The sequence below is a fragment of the Typopeltis vanoorti genome, chromosome 9 (genome assembly GCF_054136105.1).
Source record: "Typopeltis vanoorti isolate ZY-2024b chromosome 9, IOZ_Tvanoo_1.0, whole genome shotgun sequence".
NCBI lineage: Eukaryota > Metazoa > Arthropoda > Arachnida > Uropygi > Thelyphonidae > Typopeltis > Typopeltis vanoorti.
The window spans coordinates 69,339,005-69,358,417 of record NC_143557.1 but is presented as its reverse complement, the minus strand read 5'-3'; the positions used below and the strand labels follow the sequence as shown (position 1 = coordinate 69,358,417).

The 19,413-nt window shown below is 33.9% G+C and overlaps 1 protein-coding gene across 1 annotated transcript in view; it reads left to right on the top strand.

Annotated features, from left to right (window-relative positions):
- The window catches only part of LOC150103130 (uncharacterized), a 607,032-nt gene that overhangs the window by 391,363 nt on the left and 196,256 nt on the right, over positions 1-19,413 (top strand). The window contains exons 19-20 of the mRNA XM_090397550.1: positions 2,154-2,296; positions 18,615-18,829. Of these exons, the coding sequence (XP_090253676.1) occupies positions 2,154-2,296; positions 18,615-18,829 (358 nt within the window). The remainder of the gene's footprint in view (positions 1-2,153; positions 2,297-18,614; positions 18,830-19,413) is intronic.

The window sequence follows — 19,413 nt, the reverse complement described above, 5'->3', positions numbered from 1 at the left end:
TGTATTTTAGTGTAACTTGTCATCATAACCACTAAAAGACAATATATTTCTTTACGATTTTAGTTGGGGTGTGTAAAACTTGGAAGTTTCATTGCCAATGATGATTTCAGCCTGTTCATTAATGTTTGTATTATTCCTTTCTCTTGAGGTGAGGTGAAAGTCTAATTACTGTATTTTTCACCTTATAAGACGTGCTTTTTTGTACTGAAAATTAGGATGTGTCTTATACACTGATGTGTTTTTTATATATATCAGTTACAGTGCATCACCACTTGTCAGTAACGTGTGATCAGTTTGAATAGTTACACAGTCATTAACGGTCACACATTTAAATTATTACATTAATTAATACATTATTATATTTAATTTTTTGTATAACTCATGGATTCTACAAAACATAGACATAGTTATACGATGGCATTTAAGCAAAGTGTGATTGAGTATGCAATAAACAATGGCAATAGGGCAGCAGAACACTTTAGGCCTCTGCCTACATAAAAATGGTACGAACTTGGAGGAAAGAAGAGCAGCAGTTAATAGAAGCAAATTAAAAAAAACACAATCTCCACAGAAAACCGGCAAAATGGCCAGAAATTGAAAATGAATTAAAAACTTGAATAATGGATCAAAGAAGATCGGGTTGCTGCTTATCTACAAAAATGATTATTCAAAAAGCAAACTTATTGGCAAGAGAAAGAAATGCTGACTTTGTAAAATCAAAGTCGACATCATGGTGCTTTAGATTTGTGAAGAGAAATGATTTATGCACGTGTGCAAAAATGAAAATATCACAGAAAATGCCAGACGAATTCGAAAATAAAATGATTGCATTTCACAGATTCATCGTAAATGCTAGAAAACAAGACAATTTAGAACTTACACAGATAGCTAATATGAAGTGCCTCTGACTTTCGATGTGTCCTCAAACAAGACTGTTGACTCCAAAGGTAAAAATAATTGTTAAAACTTCTGGTCATGAAAAAACCCACTCTACTGTTTTGTTGTGCTATGCAGATTGAACAAAATTGTCACTTTTTTAATTTTTAAAAGACAAACAATGCCCAAAGAAAAATTTCCCAAGTGAGATTTGCAGAAATCTCCCCTGGGAAAGTTTTATGCATGTGTGCATAAAAATTTAATAATAATAATTTATAATAATAATAATATATAATAATAATAATATATATATAATTTTTAAGAATGAAGTGAAACCTGTAATTCCTCATCCTAATTAGGTTAATAATTAGGATGAGGAAGGGATGAAGTTATGGATAAAGAAGGTGTGGGCCAGATGCCCTGAAAGCTTACATCAGAAACCTGCTTTTTTAGTATGGGATCAGTTTAGATGACATAAAACTGAAGATGTTAAGAATGAACTTCACAAAATGAACTCAAAAATAGCTGTAATCCCAGGAGCACGCTTCAACCTTTAGATGTATCAATAAATAAACCATTTAAAGGATTTATGAGGAGAAAATGGGTCAATTGAATGCAATCTCCAAATTTTTGAAGAAACAGCTACAAGTAGGAGAAAGAAAGTCACAATCTTGCAGGTGTGTGAATGGCTAAAGAGTTCATAAAATGAAGTGAAACCTGCAATTATTATAGAATCTTATCAAAAGAGTGGCATTAGTAATTCTCTTGATGGTACAGAGGATGACTTATTTCAAGACAGCGATGACTCGGTTTCTGATGACGAATCAAGTTCCAAAAATTTTGAGTGAAGATGAATAGAGATTCGAAAAGAAGATTAACAAAATTAATCTTCATATATATATATATATATATAATATAAACAATTTATTTTGTTTATATTATTATATATATTCTGATTGTATTTTTTGATTTTTAAGAATAATTATTTTTTAATCTAATAAACAGATAATACATATTAAAATTAAAAAAAAAATACATGAAAATTTGATGCATAATTCGTGCATCTTATACTCCGAAGAATTTTTTTTTCCCAAAAAAAATTCGACATGAAAAATGATGTGTCCAGTACAACGGTGCATCTTATAAGGCGAAAAATATGGTACATTTGATGATTGAAATATTTGAAAAAGGCCTAATTAGGTTAATAATTTTTGGTATCATGGTTCTATTAGGAATCTTTGATTGCTTTTTAATGTGTAACATTCCCAATTTTGCAGTCTCATCAACAAATGATAGTGAACAGATTTCTTCATCAGTAACTGCAATGCTAGAAAGCCAGATAATTACAGAAGTTGTTGCATCTGTAGTAATAACTGCCACAGTAGAAAGTGTGAAACTTACAGTTAAAGGAGAATCACAGGTACAGTTCAGCCCTTGCACAAGTAATATTGTTAACATTCATAGTGAGCTAATTTTAGTAACCATAATGCTACTTCACTATTTTGAACTAAAGCAAAAATAAAATAAATAAATAAAAATTACTATCATTTATATAAATAATAAATCTATAATGGGCCTACACATTTCTTTGTTTCTGCTCTTCCTTATTTTTATATATCAGTGCTGTTATTTATTTTTATCATTCTTAATTCAGAATTAAAAGATTTAAAAGTAATGGATAATAATCATTTATTATTACAGCAGCTGAATTTTCAGCTGCTGTAATAACAAATGCCAAGGCATATGTGCTATAGACATTATTATTAGTGTGTGACACCTCCAGGGAGTCCAGAAGACTCATCGACAGAGCGCACCTACTCTACAACTCTGTCTCCACCACTCAATCCACTGACTACAGCTAATCACACCTATACCAATGCCATCTACTGTCCACCACCACTAGTATTTCCACAGACAATGACAAACGTCCATGTCCATGGCAGGATTCGAACCTGCAGCCTTTTGCAGGTTGGAATGCCACTTTGCCAACCAGGCCAGCATATTTTCGGTATAATCATTGCTTCCTGATATTGTAAAGTCAATGGGTGTATAGGATGCTGTTGACAGTACTACATAATCAACTTCACATTATTGCTAGCTTTCTATTAAGTTTTATTCTGCATTAACCTTTATATATCATGTCATATGTTTTGGTCTTCTAATGCACTGCTGTTCTGAATCACTGCTATTAGAAGACTGCTATTTAGGATAAAACTGTCAATAGGAAGCTAGTAACAAATGTGAAATTGATTATGCAGCACTATCACAGGATCTTATATACTCAGAGTTTATAATATTAGGAAATGATGATAATGAAAATCATGTCTAGCATATGTGCCAAAAAAAACAACTCAAGGGTCAGTTGCTGTAGTAATGAATGATATCACTATTCGAGAATTCAGTTAAGAAATTGTGTCCAAATGATTATATGATTGCATCTCTCCTTCTCGTTTATTTTTATTTTATTTATTTTTTTACGAAGTACATCAGTATAGCATATAGTGTGCGTGTACGCACACACACCTACCTGTTTTACTACCATTTCCCATTTATTGAAGTTCCTGTATCTATACATTTTGAATGTCAAGTTCCTTTATATTCATTTTAATGTGGTACTGCTATTTACACCTTCTATTCCCTCTTTCAGAACTGTCATACTGCCTATAGTTTCTATCCATATCTGTGGATTGAGCAGCAGTTTTATTTCTAATACAGCAATCAGATCCATAAGTTAAAATCTGTTTAAACATCCCTGCTGGAAGTGGTGAGCTATAAGGGACTCGTGCGAGCCCTTTGTTAAATTTTTCTCAAATTTGTGAGCCCCTTGTTCTTCTTGTTTACTTTTTTATTTTTTCAAAAAAAAAAAATTTGTTTTTTGAAACATATTAAGCGACAAACTCATACGTAACCTAACAAAAATTAGTCTATTCGGCAGTGTATAGATTATTTGGAATTATTGTTTCAACTTCTCTATAATGAATGTGCCCAAGTTTGAAAATAAAATAAGCACATGCACTATCTTTACCCTTCTCTCTTCTTGTAGCCAATCGTATGGTAAAACCAGTAGCCAATCAAATGTTTTATAAAAGATTATAAAAGATTTCATTCTTATTATATTTTGATAGTTATTCTTATTATTAATATTCTTATTATATTAAAAAATGTTTTTCTTATGTAAGATAAATTAATACAGTTGATTGTGTGCAAATATTTCATGTTTAGATCATGAAATATTTGTTTAATAATGATAGCCTTTAGAGGTTGATTGTCCTCTCATACTTTTTGATTGGAATTTGTACAGAAGCTGTATTAATAATAGTTTTTGTGTGAAATACGGCTTTTTTTTTCTTCTTTTTTTTTTTGCTTGACGATGCGAGCCCTTGTTAAAATTTCCATAGCTCACCACTGCCTGCTGGACATAGAAATTGTATCATTTGGTACTCACCCATGGGCTGGGATGCGACAAATCATTACATGTGATTCCTAGAGAAACAAAAGTTATATTTGAATGGAAAGACTTTTTTCTTTCTGGTTGTAAAATTCACTCATCATTAAGAGAAATTCTATAATTTATTTTGTTTGTATTTTTAAATTTCTAAAAGTTTAAAGTGCACCATGAAGATAGTTCACAAATATTGGTTTTACATGGAAAATTATAAAAAAAAAAAACACTTAAAATTGACATGTCATTACACAATGTCAATGTGTAAAAGCATGTCTGCCAGAAGAGGAAGGGATATGTTACAGAGTCAAGTGAGCTGCTACCAGATGTGCAGCACATGTAAAACATAGCCTAGCATGAACGTGTTAAATGTCATCTTGTATACAGCTGGTTTGGTTTGGCTAATTTCTTTCTTATTTCAAATAAATTTAATTATTTGATAGTAAGTTATTATTATTATGCGACACCTCCAGGGAGTCCAAAGACTCATCGAGGGAGGGCACCTGCTCTACAGCTCTCTGTCTCCATGAACTACAGCGAACTGCATCATCTACACCAATGCTATCTACTGCCCATCATCATCATCACTAGTATTTTCGCTGACAATCACAAATGTCCATGCCCACGGTGGGATTCAAAACCACAACCTTTTGGCTGGAGAGCAGATACGCTAACCACTCAGGCAACCAGGCCGGTAGTTATACTTAACAAGTCATTGTTTCTTGAAATCTTGTCATGCATTATCCTTACTACTCAAAACTTTCTCAACCTGTCAAATTACTAACATTTAAAATTGTCTGTCTTGAAAAAAAAAGGTTTCAACTTTGCAATCACTCACTCTTTTTCAAAAATGGACATATTATGCAGTGTGAAAAAAGGTAGTTATCTTCCTTTTGATTCTCCAAATAAAATGAGCAAGTAAAGGATCAACATTACCAATTTGGAAAAGGCACTTTATGCTTTAAGTAAAAACAAAATTATCATTATCGTCAAGGCTTAGTGCAATGCAGCATTTGTTATTGAACACCAATGATTATATTTTAAAATATCTCTCATGCTTGCAGACTTCTCTACCTACTTGCCTCTTGGTAGTGAATCCTACCTAGACTAGATATGCTGACAAATGAATTACTCCAGAACCTGCCTAACTGGTCACCTAATTTAAAATGGAAACCTAAGTCTCTTCACCTTATAATGCAGAGATTATATGGTTCTCGTAAAATTCACAAAAATAACATTCCAGTATGACTGATAGTTGATGGTATCAGCTTACCAACTTATTTGCTATCCAGATATCTCACTAGTTTATTGCAAATTCAATAACTCTGACTCTTATATTGAAAATATGGTATTCTGATGAAAAAAAACTGAGATAAATCATGTAAGATTGCACTCAGTTAAGGCGAAGATAGGTTTCGGTTCAGTGAAAGAATTATATTTTGTAGTTAGCTTATTTCTATTTTATTTTGTAACTAGCCTATAAACAACAAGCATTTTAATTTTACCTTTTCTTTCATAATCATTATAATATCTGCATGGTCATATGATATTATAAAAACTTATAAAAATTATTATCAATATTATATGATACAAACTTATAAATATGTGCTTTTTATATTATAAACTTAAAGTTTTCCTTTGACTTCTGTGTGAAATTCGTTCATGCGTGCACTCCAAGTTTCTCGACTGAGTAATACAAGTTCTAAACATATTTAAAACCACTTTAACAGAAAATATAATTTGCAGCATTAAAGTTTGAATTGATCTGAGTAAATAATGAAAACATTTTTATAGTTGCAATAAATTCAGTAAATTTTGTTAAATAATGCAAATAGTAACAACTTATGATGAGTCGCAACAAAACCCACTAAATAGCTGCTATTTAGTAGCTTGATAGAGAGTAAAACGTAACAAGGTTGCTACGAACGTATGGTAATAAATCTGGCAACCCTACTGAAAGAAGTAGTGATAGTCTTGCATGGTCTGCCACTTAAGTAATTTGAGTTGCTGGTGTATAATTCATTTCCAGTAATTGTTAGTTCTTATTAATTATTGCTGCTTAATTACTGCTGTATATAATTGTGCTATTTTTTAATTTGTGAACCCTTTTACAATGGCAGCTATCACTAATAAAAAAACTTAAATTATCACAGGAAGGAAGTGGAAGAAATTTTCAAGATGCCTGGACTGAAAAATACGGTGTTATTGATAGAGGGATAAAGTTCTCTGTAAACCATATGGTGCTATCTGTGAGTAGAACTTGGAATGTAAGAAGACATTTTGAAACTAAGCACAAATGACTACTAGAAAAAACTTTTGAAGAATGCAAAGAATACATATCGCAACATATAAAACTGGCAGAATCACAATCAGGGACTTTAATTAAATTTGTTTCAGGACCTTCAAATTTAGTAGCCACAAGTTACAGTATTTCACATACTATTGTTGAACAAGGGAAACCACTTAGTGATGGTGATTATATTAAAGAAGCTTTTGTAAAGTGTGCACCATTTTTATTTGAGGACTTTCATAATAAGGAAGCTATTGTAAAGCGCATGAAAGAGTTACCATTAAGTAGGAATACTATTAAAGACAGAGTTATATCAATGAATGCTAGTATAGAAAATCAAATACAACAAGACTTGAACTCATACCATTGTTTTTCGATTTTTCTTGACTGAACTACATATATTACATCATCAGCTCGATTGGCTATTATTGCAAGGTGTGTTCATGGAGATTCTATGCACGAGGAATTGATAAAGTTGGAAAATTTATCTCAAAACTTGAACAATACAGACATATGCGACTGTATTGTTCAAGTGTTCCTTGAGAAACAGATTTATCGAAAATATTTTTGATTACAAACGGACGGTATGCCTAATATGGTTGGCTGTAATGTCGGTTTTATCAAACAATTTACAGAATATGTTGGTCATTCCCTCATTGTATTATACATCAGGAGACACTGTGTGTTAAATCAGGCTTAAAGGATTTGGATGATGTGATGAGATTTGTGACAAAGGTAACTAATTTATTGCTGCCAGGACTTTAAACAAACGAGAATTCAATTCACTTTTAAGCGAAGTTGAATCAGTGTACAATGGTCTATTAATGTACAATAATATTCGATGGTTGAGTTGTGGCCAAATATTTGAACGGTTGGTTGAATGTTTAAATGAAATGAAATTATATTTAAATATGAAGGGCATGGAGCACGAATTTTCTCAGTTGAACGATTCTGCTTAGCTCAGTGAGCTGATGTTTTTCACAGATTTTTCATTGCACCTGAATGAATTTAATATACAATTGCAAGGTTTCAGAAAATCTGTCGATGTTATATTGAATAAATTCAAAATATTTGAACGTCATTTAGAAAGTAACAATTTTAAGTATTTCCCAAGAGTGAAATTTTTTTTTAATGAAACCAGCCCCAAAAATCGTGAACAACATATTAACCAATCTATCGAAGTTCTAAAGTCAGTAACTGAGCAGTTTTCTTCTAGATTTGAGCAATTTCGAATGTTGCAACAAACAATCTAATTCATAAAGTATCCTGATGAAACAATTTATGGATCTTAAATTAGATGGCTGTGAGTGGTTGGATTTAAAAGATCTAGAAATGCAACTAGCCAACTTCCAGTGTAATTCTATCTGGAAAAGAAAGTTTATTACTTTTAGAAATGAATTAGAAGATCTTGAGCGGGAACGTCTGCATGGTACTGCATGTAAAAATTTAGTCTGTGAAATTCTAAGCGTGTGGAATAGCCTTCCCGAAAACTTTCATGCTCTTAAAATCTTTGCTAAAGCTCTTCTAACAATTATCTCTTCTACATACTCTTGTGAAACTCTATTTTCTGCCTTAAATAATATCAAATTGAAAGAGAGAAATAGAATGAGCAATGTTTTGAGCGTTTTCTGTGTAGCATTAAAATGTACACACTATGGCCCTTCTATAAAGCAACTTGCTACCAGTATTCAGCAACAGAAAAGTCATTAAATGTAATGTAAGTTTGTAATTTCACTTTATTAAATTAATTGTATAATATGAATTCATAGATTTTATATCAATGTCCTATTAAATAAATACCCTGATATGATATGTATACGTCACCATCTATGATTATGTAGTTAAATTTATAACGCATGTATGCAAGAGTCACATCGAGAATGTCAATATTTAAAAAAAAAATATGTTTGACACACCTGGGTAAAAAGGTTTGCCATCACTGTTCTAGACAGATTCAAGCAGACTAACTTGTCTGCTCATAATAGGAGAGGCTGAGCTGAGCAAGGAATTCTCTAAATTCCTGGATAGGAAAGAAGAGGATATTTATCCTTATGAGAGTGTAAGAATGAATTTAGTTTGCAGATTGGATAGAAGGGGAGTTCAAGGTTAATCTGTAATAGAAGTCTGGTGAACTTCTGAGATATACCCTTTCTATAAGGAAGGAATGAAGATCTTTTCCTAAAACAGTTATTTATTTTTATAAATCTCTTGAAAGTTAAAACTCAGGAGTGTTAAGAACCAGATTTTAGAACTTACATTATTACTAACGGATCTTTTAATTGGAATTTTGTGTTTTGCTTTACAAATATTATAATATAGTCTAATTATAATATAATTTCCTCTGAATCTGCAATTGACTTTGGAACGTTACAAAGACTTTTATCGATATTAAACATGAAATCCATAATGGGAATGGTTTCAGTGCTACAGCAAAATCTACACCCTGGAAAGCATGAAAATTTCATCTTTTAATGGCCTGAAATATTAATAACAGTTCTTTTGGTGTCACAGTGAGAACTAGGGGAAATAAACTTTTTGTTTAATAATAGTAGAAATTTATAAATGTTACGTTAATTATTATACAAATCCTGTGAGTAGATTCCTAGGAAATTCTGTAGACTGTTATAATCTTCAGGTGGTTAAACAGTCCATAGCTCAGTGCAAAAGTAATATTGTGAGTTATGGAAAAACAACTGCTATTTGACTTTAGAAACTGGGTGATTAAAAGAGATCATCTGGCACACACACATAGATCTTTAAAAGTTATTTTAAAGATTTCTTAATACACTTTTTTTTTTAATCATCTTTTCCTAAAACAGTTATATATTTTTTTAATATAAATAATCTCATGAAATTCAAAACTCAGAAATGCTAAGAACCAGATTTTGGAAATTATATTATTACTAACGGATCGTTTAATTGGTTTGTGTGTGTTGTTTTGCTCTGCAAATATCCATCTTACAGATAACTAAGAGTTATCATGCAACGAGTTCTATCTAGATATTGTGAAATAATTTGACTTCACTATAAACCGAGTATTTTTCTTTTTACAAACAAATTGAAGGCACTGTAGTGGTTCATCTGTTTCTCCCACCTTACCCAACTACTATACAAACATTTAGAATAGTCTTTGTACTTACCATCTTCTCTTCCAGATCTTCTCTATGGCTTTCTCAACAACATTTTCACAGTCTGGAGCTCTTCTTATTTCACTCTCTCTCTCTCTCTCATCAGAAAATTAATTCACTTCATCCTAGGATTAAATTTAAATTAGAAGACAGCAATCATCACTTTCCATTCTCTGGCATTCTCATCCATACACAACATATAATGGTAGTCTTTAGCTCTTAGTATAAAGAAGAAAACAAGTAAGGGGAGCATTGTCACCTATCTCTAGCATCTGGCATCATCAAAACCTTAGACCATCATGTATGCTCCACTGACTGTCTTCTGAAAGCAGAGCTCTCTTTCATCAGAGGCACTTTCATCTCCATTGACTACAACCCCAACTTTATCACTAAAAAAACAGCTGATAATTTTAGCCATCATCCCATTCTTTCTTCAGAGGAAGTTTCTTAAGTTTCCATTCCATATCTAAAAGGTCTATCAGAGAAGCTTATAAGACTTATGTGCTAAATTAACTTTCAAGTATCCTTCTGTCCATTTCACAAAATCGATCCTTGCTCTCTTAAGGATAAATATTCCTCCTCCTCTTCCTCTCACTCCTGTCCAGCAGTTTACAGAATTCCTGCTTCATGTGGCCTCCTGATGGCCGTATGGGTTGATCTGTTCAAATTTGTCTGGAAGAATTAGAAAGATTATATAAAGAAAACTGTGAAAGCCACATTCCAACCTGGAGACAAAAATGACTTTTAAACTCTTCCAGACTCATGATTATGTTATATAATTTATTAGTTGATAATAATTTTAGTGTCTTTTCTTGATTTCTAAGAGTTTCAGATCAGGCTCTCCTCTTGCAACAAATATATTATTTCCAGAGACCTCTAGGAAGACACTCATTGAGGAAGATTACATATCACACATGTCAGCTGTCGTGCCATTTCTTGAATTCATTTACACTACCTGCAGTTGCCACCTTTAAAGGTAAGCCATTCCAATCATGTATCACCCTGTGAAAGAAAAAACTAGCTTCTCATCCCTTTCTGGACTGCATTTATTCTCAAATCCCACCCTCCTTGAAATGAAAAATTCCATCTATCAGTATCCTGTCTGACCCTTGTCTCCATCTTTTTCCTGTTTGCTAGTATCTACAGTCCACAAATCCTCAATCTGTTCATATAATTATACTTCTCAGTCCCAATACCATCTTACCATCTGTGGATAGGGTCCAAAGGAGAATCTTAAGATTCTCCTTTGGACCCTATCCACTGTATCTGTCACCTTGGAAATCAGAACATCAAATCTGCACACATTAGCCCAAGTGAGGTCAAATCAGAGCCTTGTAAATAGGCAGAATGACTTCCATATCCTTATGTGTCAGTGTTTATTTCATTATTGCAATTATCCTCTGAGTCAGCATTTCTCAAAGTGTAGTCAACAGCTCACTGGTGGACTGCATGGTTTTCCTGCCCTCGTGAGCCATGAGATAATTTTATTAGTAAATAAATACACTAGTTTGTTAAATCTTAGTTTGTAGATTTTCAAATACAGTTTAAAATGAAATATATTCAAAATCCTATTAATTAAAAAACTCTTTTACATAATTTATTTAATTTCACTATCATAATATGAAACAATCTGGTGTGAGATTGGGGCCAGTAAGACAAAATATACAGTTGGGTGTTGCTATAGGCCAGAGAGTTCAACAGATGATCTGGAAGACATGCATAGCCAAATTAGTACAATGAGTACAGGTCGAGTGATTATTATGGGGAACTTCAACTGTGGAGATATAGACTGGAAGGAAGGAAATAGAATTTATACCCCTGCTAAGAGATAATTACTTCAGGCATCATGTGATGGAGGTGACTAGGGGTGGGAGAGTATTGGATCTGGTCATAAGATCAGAAGAGCTATCCATAACCAATGTGATCACATTGCCTCCAATTGGTGAAAGTGACAATGTGATCTTGATTTCTTGGAAGATTTGTAAAACATGAGAAATATTCTATCAAGAAGGGGTATTTATGGAACCACAAGGCAGGTGATTATGATATGCTTAGGAAGAAGTTTAAATCTGTACAATGGCATAAAACCCTGCTGGATAAGGATTTTAGTGACCCGTAACTATATCCCATGCAAAGTGTATGGGATATAGTTTAAAATACATAGTTTTAAAAATATAGTTTTTAAACTATGTTTTTAAAATATAGTTTAAAATTGTATACCTAGGTTAAGGAGGGTTAATCAGGTAGGAGTTAAATGGATGAGTAATATCATTAAGTGCACGTTGCAGAAGAAGAAAATGCTGTGGAAGGTATATAAAGAGAAAGATAACCAGAAAACGTATGAACAATGCAAGCTTCAGGCAAGAAACGTGACGAACATGGCAAGGAAGGCAAAATCAGATTATGAGAAGAATCTAGCCAAGCAGGACAAAGGAAATCCCAAAGAGTTCTTTCGTTATGTGGCAAGTAAGAGAAAGAATGACTATGGAAGATTAATCTTAATGAATGATGATGGTCACAAGGAGACAGAAGCAGATAAAATAGTTGAGTTACTGAGTGACCACTTTGCAAGGGTATATCATCCTAGTGAGGTTACTGCTTTAACCTGTTACAGACACTAATGTGGGAACAGAGGTGTATGAATTGGAGGTTCTTAGGATATTGCAGAATCTCAATGTAAATATATATGTGGGATTAGATTGGGATATCAGCTAGGGTTTTGTGAGAATGTGCAAGAGAACTGCCAATGCTTTTGACTAGGCTCTTTAATGTAAGTCTCAGCTCTGGTAGAGTTCCAAGGGAGTGGAAATAGAGCAGAATAATTCCTAAGGGAGGTTCTAAGAATGCAGTAGCAAATTATAGACCAATCAGTATCTCAGGCATGGCAGTAAAAGTACTGGAAAAATTGGTCAAAAAGAGAATTCAAGAATGGGTGGATAAAAATATGATACTGTATGAAGGGCAACAATGCTTTGTGAAGGATCGGTTGTGCCTTAGTAATTTACTAACTTTTTATAATGGAGTAGCAGCAGAGTTGGATAAAGGATAATGGCTAAATGATGATTTTGCAAAGGCATTTGACAGAATACAACATGAAAGTCTGTTATGCAAATTAGAACAAATTTGGATGGATAAGAGGATTGCTGCTGGACAGATATCAAAAAAGTGGTATATGGAGGAGCAGAATCAAGGTGAAAACAGGTGATGGTGTGTGTGCCATAAGGTTAAGTGCTGGAACTATTGCTGTTTAATTTGTACATAAATGATATAGGAAATAAACTGAAAGAAAATATCTGATTGTTGCTGATTATGCAAAATTATGTAGTACAGTAACAGTTTATCAAGGCGATGTGGAGAGCTTGCAGGACAACTTAAATAGACTGTCAGTATGGGCAAAAAATAATGGATGTCTGTTTAATGTGGAGAAACGTAAAGTTATGCATATGACTCATGGATAAATAAATAGATTACAAGCCACTTATCACATTGATGGCAATGTTCTCCAGGAAATAATGAAGCTAGAGATTTAGGGGTGATGGTAGACAGAGAGTTAAAGTTTAGAGGACATATTGCTAAAGGTAGCCCATAAGATTATACTTGGCTATTGAAGAACACAGTAATAAGTAGAGATAAGAACACTGTTATTCTTCTTTATAAGGCCTTGATGTGCCCACATCTGGATTATTGTGCTCAAATCTGGACTCCTGGGTTTCTTGGGGTTGAGGAAGCATTGGAGAGAATTCAGAGGTGAGTGACTTGTGGAATGTTCTCTATGAGGATAGATTGAAGCTGAGTGAATTGCAGAAGTTGGTTGATAGGAGAAAAAGAAAGGATATGACAGAAACATTTAAGTTGCTTAAAGGATTTTATAGGGGAAATGCAGGGGAGGGACCAAAACAAGGGGTTATCCCTGGAAGTTAAATAAAGGTGTGGTTAGTTGGGGGTGTGAGAACTAGATTTTTTGCTTGGGGAGTTGTGAATGAGTGGATGAGTTGCCAGTGTTAGTTGTGAATACTTTGTTAACCTCTCTACTGGCTATGGTGGATGAAATAATGAGACCAAATGGCACTTCTTATCCATGTTATTCAATAAGTGTTACAGAATCGTATCCATTTTGCTGGACGTCTATAGACGTCATGGGTAGTTGGGGTGTTAATGGGTTCAAGGAGAGGTATGATAGATTGTGGATAGGTTGGGTCTCCTGCGATGTTTTGCCCACAATGTATAAATAGAAACGTATAGTAGTACATAAAATTAGCCACTGCGTTATGGTATTGTAAGAAATGTGCTGAGAAATGCTGTCTTAATTTTCCACTGAAATATGTTAATTTTGTGTACGTTATGGCAGTGACTTCACAGATTTGCCTCATACGGAGGCTCACTTCTAGTAGAAAAATATGATCTGTCGATAAATGTTGGGATATTGGGACACTTTCATCCTCTTCTTTCCAAGCTGTTTTTCATAATTTCTAATTAAATAATAAAAATAGTAGTATTGCAGTTTGGAGTTGCACAATAATATTTAATTAATAAAGCAATAATTCATATGTTAGTTTAACCTGAAGACACATTTTAAGTCAAAATGTGAAAATTATTATTATTTGTAAGTAAAACAACTCAAATATGTTAATATTGTAATACATGTGTAAAAATCAAGTGTTAATTATTGTCCTTGTCAGATAAGATATTCAATAAATCTGGTTGATCCTTTAAAAAATTTATGAAATTGCAAGCATGAAAACTAGAAATAATATTTGACAACTAGATTTTTTCTTAAATTAGTAGTGCTCTTTAGTTTATCTATTCATTTGTATAATAAAAATAAACTTTCTTGTTCTTCCTATGCCTTTCTGCTTTTTCTAATTCCTGCATTATTTGCCTAATTATATGCTTTTTGTCTTGAGATTTCAAAAAAACTTGATTCATTTTCAGTATTGGTGTTTCTATGGGATAAGCCTTCATGTTTCAACTATTCAGGTTAGCATTCCTTTCTGTTGATGCTGTTGTTCTTGTGTTTTGGTGGTATTTTATGGCACTATTTTAATATTGTGAAGGAGTGTTTGGGAAGGGTTTGCAGGATTTAAATCACCTGACAATGGACTGGGCAATGGCAAAGAATGGTGAAACAATCATTAGACACATGGGCATTGGATCCATGGGCACTGATGATGATGATGATTTTAATATTTCAATATCTCAACATATTTATATTAGGAAATATACCAAATGCAATAAAAACTCAAAAATCAGCATTAATATGCTATAAAACAGTAATTATTCTAAAAAAAATACAATGAAACAGATAAAAATCCCCTATTTTACAGGAGTGCTAAACAAACTGACCTTTCATAATATAGCCTGAATCCAGTTATGTATTATATTGTTATAAATTTAGTTTAATCCTTTTATCCAAGTTTAAGCAAACAAAAAAGTTTGTGCCTGAAAATATCTTCAGGACTGAGGTATTTACACTACCTTACCTCAGTCCTGAAGATATTTTCAGGCACAAACTTTGTTTGCTTAAACTTGGATAAAAGAATTAAACTAAATTTATTATAGTCTAACTAAGTGAAAAATAAACTTCCAACATCTTTCTCTAAATCCAGAGTAATTTAATAATAAGGTGGTACACCTGTTGGCAACTCCTACAGGTAAATATGACCTCTCCTATTGCTTCTGCATTAGTATCTCCATGTTTGGGTCTGCCTCCCCCTGACAAGACCTCAATAAAGATTGAAACTGGTCTGGGTAGTGGCCCTCCCCTTAATGCTTAGCAATACATGTCTGCAAGGAGATGTGCTTTGCATTATGGGAGATACTGAGACAAGGAGTGATGAGAGCTTGGTCCACCTTTGCTCGGAGTTGCCTGGTGTTGCACTATCTTACCTCAGTCCTGAAGATATTTTCAGGTGCAAACTTTGTTTGCTTAAACTTGGATAAAAGGATTAAAATAAATTTATCATAGTCTAACCAAGTGAAAAATAAACTTCCAATATTATATTGTTCTTTGCTCCAGCTGTTATTCTGCTCTGTTTGGTTCCTTTAACTTTTCTCTCATTGAATTTGCCTTGCAACTAGACGAGAGAAATTTTATATATATATATATATATATATATATAAGAAAGTTCTGTTTACTCACTTTTATCAGAAAGAATCTCCTTCAGAACAGTAACCTTTTTTTTTTTTGCATAAATTCATATTTATAACTGTTTCATTGTCTACGTGTGTGGAGGCTTAAGTGCTGTGAGGACATCATGTTGGAGGCTTAATGGATTTTTTTACAACACTCAAAAAGAATTAAAATAGAATTTAATACTTCCTATATTTCGTCCTAGTCACTAGGACATCTACGGGGATTACAAAAACAATTAATGTAACATATGCACAAATAACAAACAATACTAAGCCCAACCACGTGGGTGACACTAAAGTCCTATCTAGGTAGAGCGCCCTCTAAGGGCAGTAGTAGGTGGCCTGGAATGTAAGGTGGGAACTCTGGTGATGAGTGTTTCCCAAATCTTAGGAAGCTTAATGCAACCATATTTATTGAGATTTGGTTGGTTTTTGAGATCTGCTGCTGCTTCTAAGAAAAGTATCTCTTTCTTGAATTTGCTGTGGTGGAGCATGGTGGTTTTCTTCCATGATACTCTGTGGGTGGTGTCCAAAACATGGTCAGCCAAGCCTGAATGGCCATAGTTGTGTTTGAAGATGTAAGACTTGTGTTCCTCTAGACGGATGGATGCTGATCTGCCTGTCTGTCTAAAGTATGCCAGCTTACAGGAACAGGGTACTTTGTAAACTCCAGGCAGAGAGAGAGAGGAGGGAGCTGATCTTTCGTAGAACGGATAAGGGTAGCCAGTTTGCGGTGGGGCTTATATGCTGTGTGTAGATTGTACTGTTTTAGTATCTTGGCTATTTTTTCAGATGTGCCATGGATGTAGGGTATGGTGATGGCATTTTTAAAATCTTGTTGACGAGAAGGAAGGGGAATGGGGGAGGAGTTGATTATTTTTTTGATACTGTGATCGCTGTAGCCATTGGAGAGGAAAGTGCTGTGTATGTGGTTAAGCTCATTAGTGAGGGCGGTTCCACTGGAACAAAGATTGTGGGCTCTCTTGGTAAGAGTTTTAATAATGCCATATTGTTGAGAGGGGTGGTGGTGGGATCCGCCTGTGTGTGTGGGTTTTCTGTATACGGTGAAGGTAAGTGTATCATTAGGCAGGCGTGTGACTAAGGTGTCTAGGAAGGGTAAACAATTGTTCTTTTCCTTTTCCATAGTGAACTGGATTCTTGGATGTAGACTATTGAGATGACTGAGGAAGGAGTCTAACGTGTCTGGGCCATGAGGCCAAATAGAGAACACATCATCTACATATCTTAGCCAGATAGAAGGTTTGAGTGGGGCTGAGTCTATGGCTCGTTTTTTGAAATCTTCCATATAGAAATTGGCAAGGGGGGTGAGAGGGGGGAACCCATGGCAGTTCCCTCTATCTGCTTGTAGATTTTGTTGTTCCAAGAGAAATACCCAGAGTTAATGGCAAAGGAAAAGAGATCTAAGATGTCAGAGGGAAAAACGTTTTCTAAGAGAGATAAGGTGTCAATTAAGGGAATATTGGTAAACAATGTATTCCCAGTGTTTACCAATATTCCCTTAATTGACACCTTATCTCTCTTAGAAAACGTTTTTCCCTCTGACATCTTAGATCTCTTTTCCTTTGCCATTAACTCTGGGTATTTCTCTTGGAACAACAAAATCTATAAGCAGATAGAGGGAACTGCCATGGGTTCCCCCCTCTCACCCCCCCTTGCCAATTTCTATATGGAAGATTTCGAAAAACAAGCCATAGACTCAGCCCCACTCAAACCTTTTATCTGGATAAGATATGTAGATGATGTGTTCTCTATTTGGCCTCATGGCCTAGACACGTTAGACTCCTTCCTCAGTCATCTCAATAGTCTACATCCAAGAATCCAGTTCACTATGGAAAAGGAAAAGAACAATTGTTTACCCTTCCTAGACACCTTAGTCACACACCTGCCTAATGATACACTTACCTTCACCGTATACAGAAAACCCACACACACAGGCAGATGTTTCATTTTAATAAAGATAAAAAGCCAAAAGGTGTTTTATCCCCTTATTTTCTATGATGTTTCATTGTCTAGATTCTTTGTGAGTTTTTGTGTGCTTGATGTTATTCTCTTCTGAACAGTCTTATCTTTATACAAATTCTAATTTGTTCAAAATGCTATTTCTTACATTTAGAAAGGATACTTAAAAATTCTTGACTCTGTTTAGACAGTAGCTTTCTGATTAATTCATGAAATCTGACAGATTTCTTATTGACTAATTTTCTTTTTCATCAAACAGGTTGTCCTGGTTCTGCTTTACACCTTTTCTGTAGATACGTCTATGAATATGGTTTGTTTGAACTTCTATCCATAATCATTCCCTCATCCTCTTTCTTCAAAGCTATAAATTTTTCTTTTTATGTTTAGTTGCTGACCATATGCACTGGTAGACAAAACACAATGCTTATTGTTTTGTTTTTTTGTTGGGATGGAAACATTGAAATTTATACCATATCATAATTGCACAGATTAATTGAATGATTGATTTTCAGTTTTTTTAAGCAACGTTGAATACATGCTTATTTTGCAGTAGCATTAATTTAACATAACAGCTGTGTGAAAAGTTTTGGAATGTGAAATGAGGGGTCTGCGAAGAAAGTATTTATATCAAGATTTATTAACTTGCATTTGGACTTGAAGAAATTTTATTAATATGTTTTGAACTATGATTACAAAAAAAAAAAAATTGTAATAGAGAAAACTGAATTTGTAATGATTTTTTTTTCTCTCTCTCCCCTTTATCTAGGGACAGCTGTTATTAAAGGCCAAACAAGGCTCCAAATGCATTCACTCAGTGGCTTTGCAAAATAAGGGAAGTCTTTCACTGAAGTTGGATCTAAGAATGCAGGGAGATGAAGATTTTTTTTTATTGTCATCATCTAGTTTAGAAATTTTTCCTGGACAAGAGCAAGCTATTTCTATAACTTTCTGTCCTTCTCTTGCAAAAAGTAACTATGAAGGGTATGTCTTGTGCTAGGTACCAGATAGTGAAACTTTAATAAATACATCACATCTTTCCTTTTGTGTTATACTCAGTGGCCTGTGGCAGCCAGGTTACAGGCCACTGGAAAACCTGATATCTCTAACAATAGTGTGGCTATAAATTGCATATTTTCTTTTGGTTGGTTTGCCTGTTTTGTAGATGGGAAACCTTAGTTTCCAGGAGGAAAAATCTTACCACCTCTGTAGAAGACTAACTTATTTTCAGTTAACACATTCATTGCCAAGCTGAAAATTGGAATTTCGTGTGGTGGCCAAATTTTTTTTACTTGATATCGACGTTCGCATGATAACGCGTGATCGGCTGGGAGGCGAGAACTTGCATCACGTGATATCGCGTGATTGGAAATGAACGTGTTGGTGTCCTGATAATGGTTCTTCAGTAGCTTTTCACAACAAATTCCTTTCCAGACAAGTGCTTTTTCTATACTGCCTGAGCTGCAGAGGCTATAATTTCAAAATTAACATTGAACTGTTATATGTAGTGGGTTAGCAATATATATATATATATATATATACAGGGTGTTCGGGATAAATTTGACATA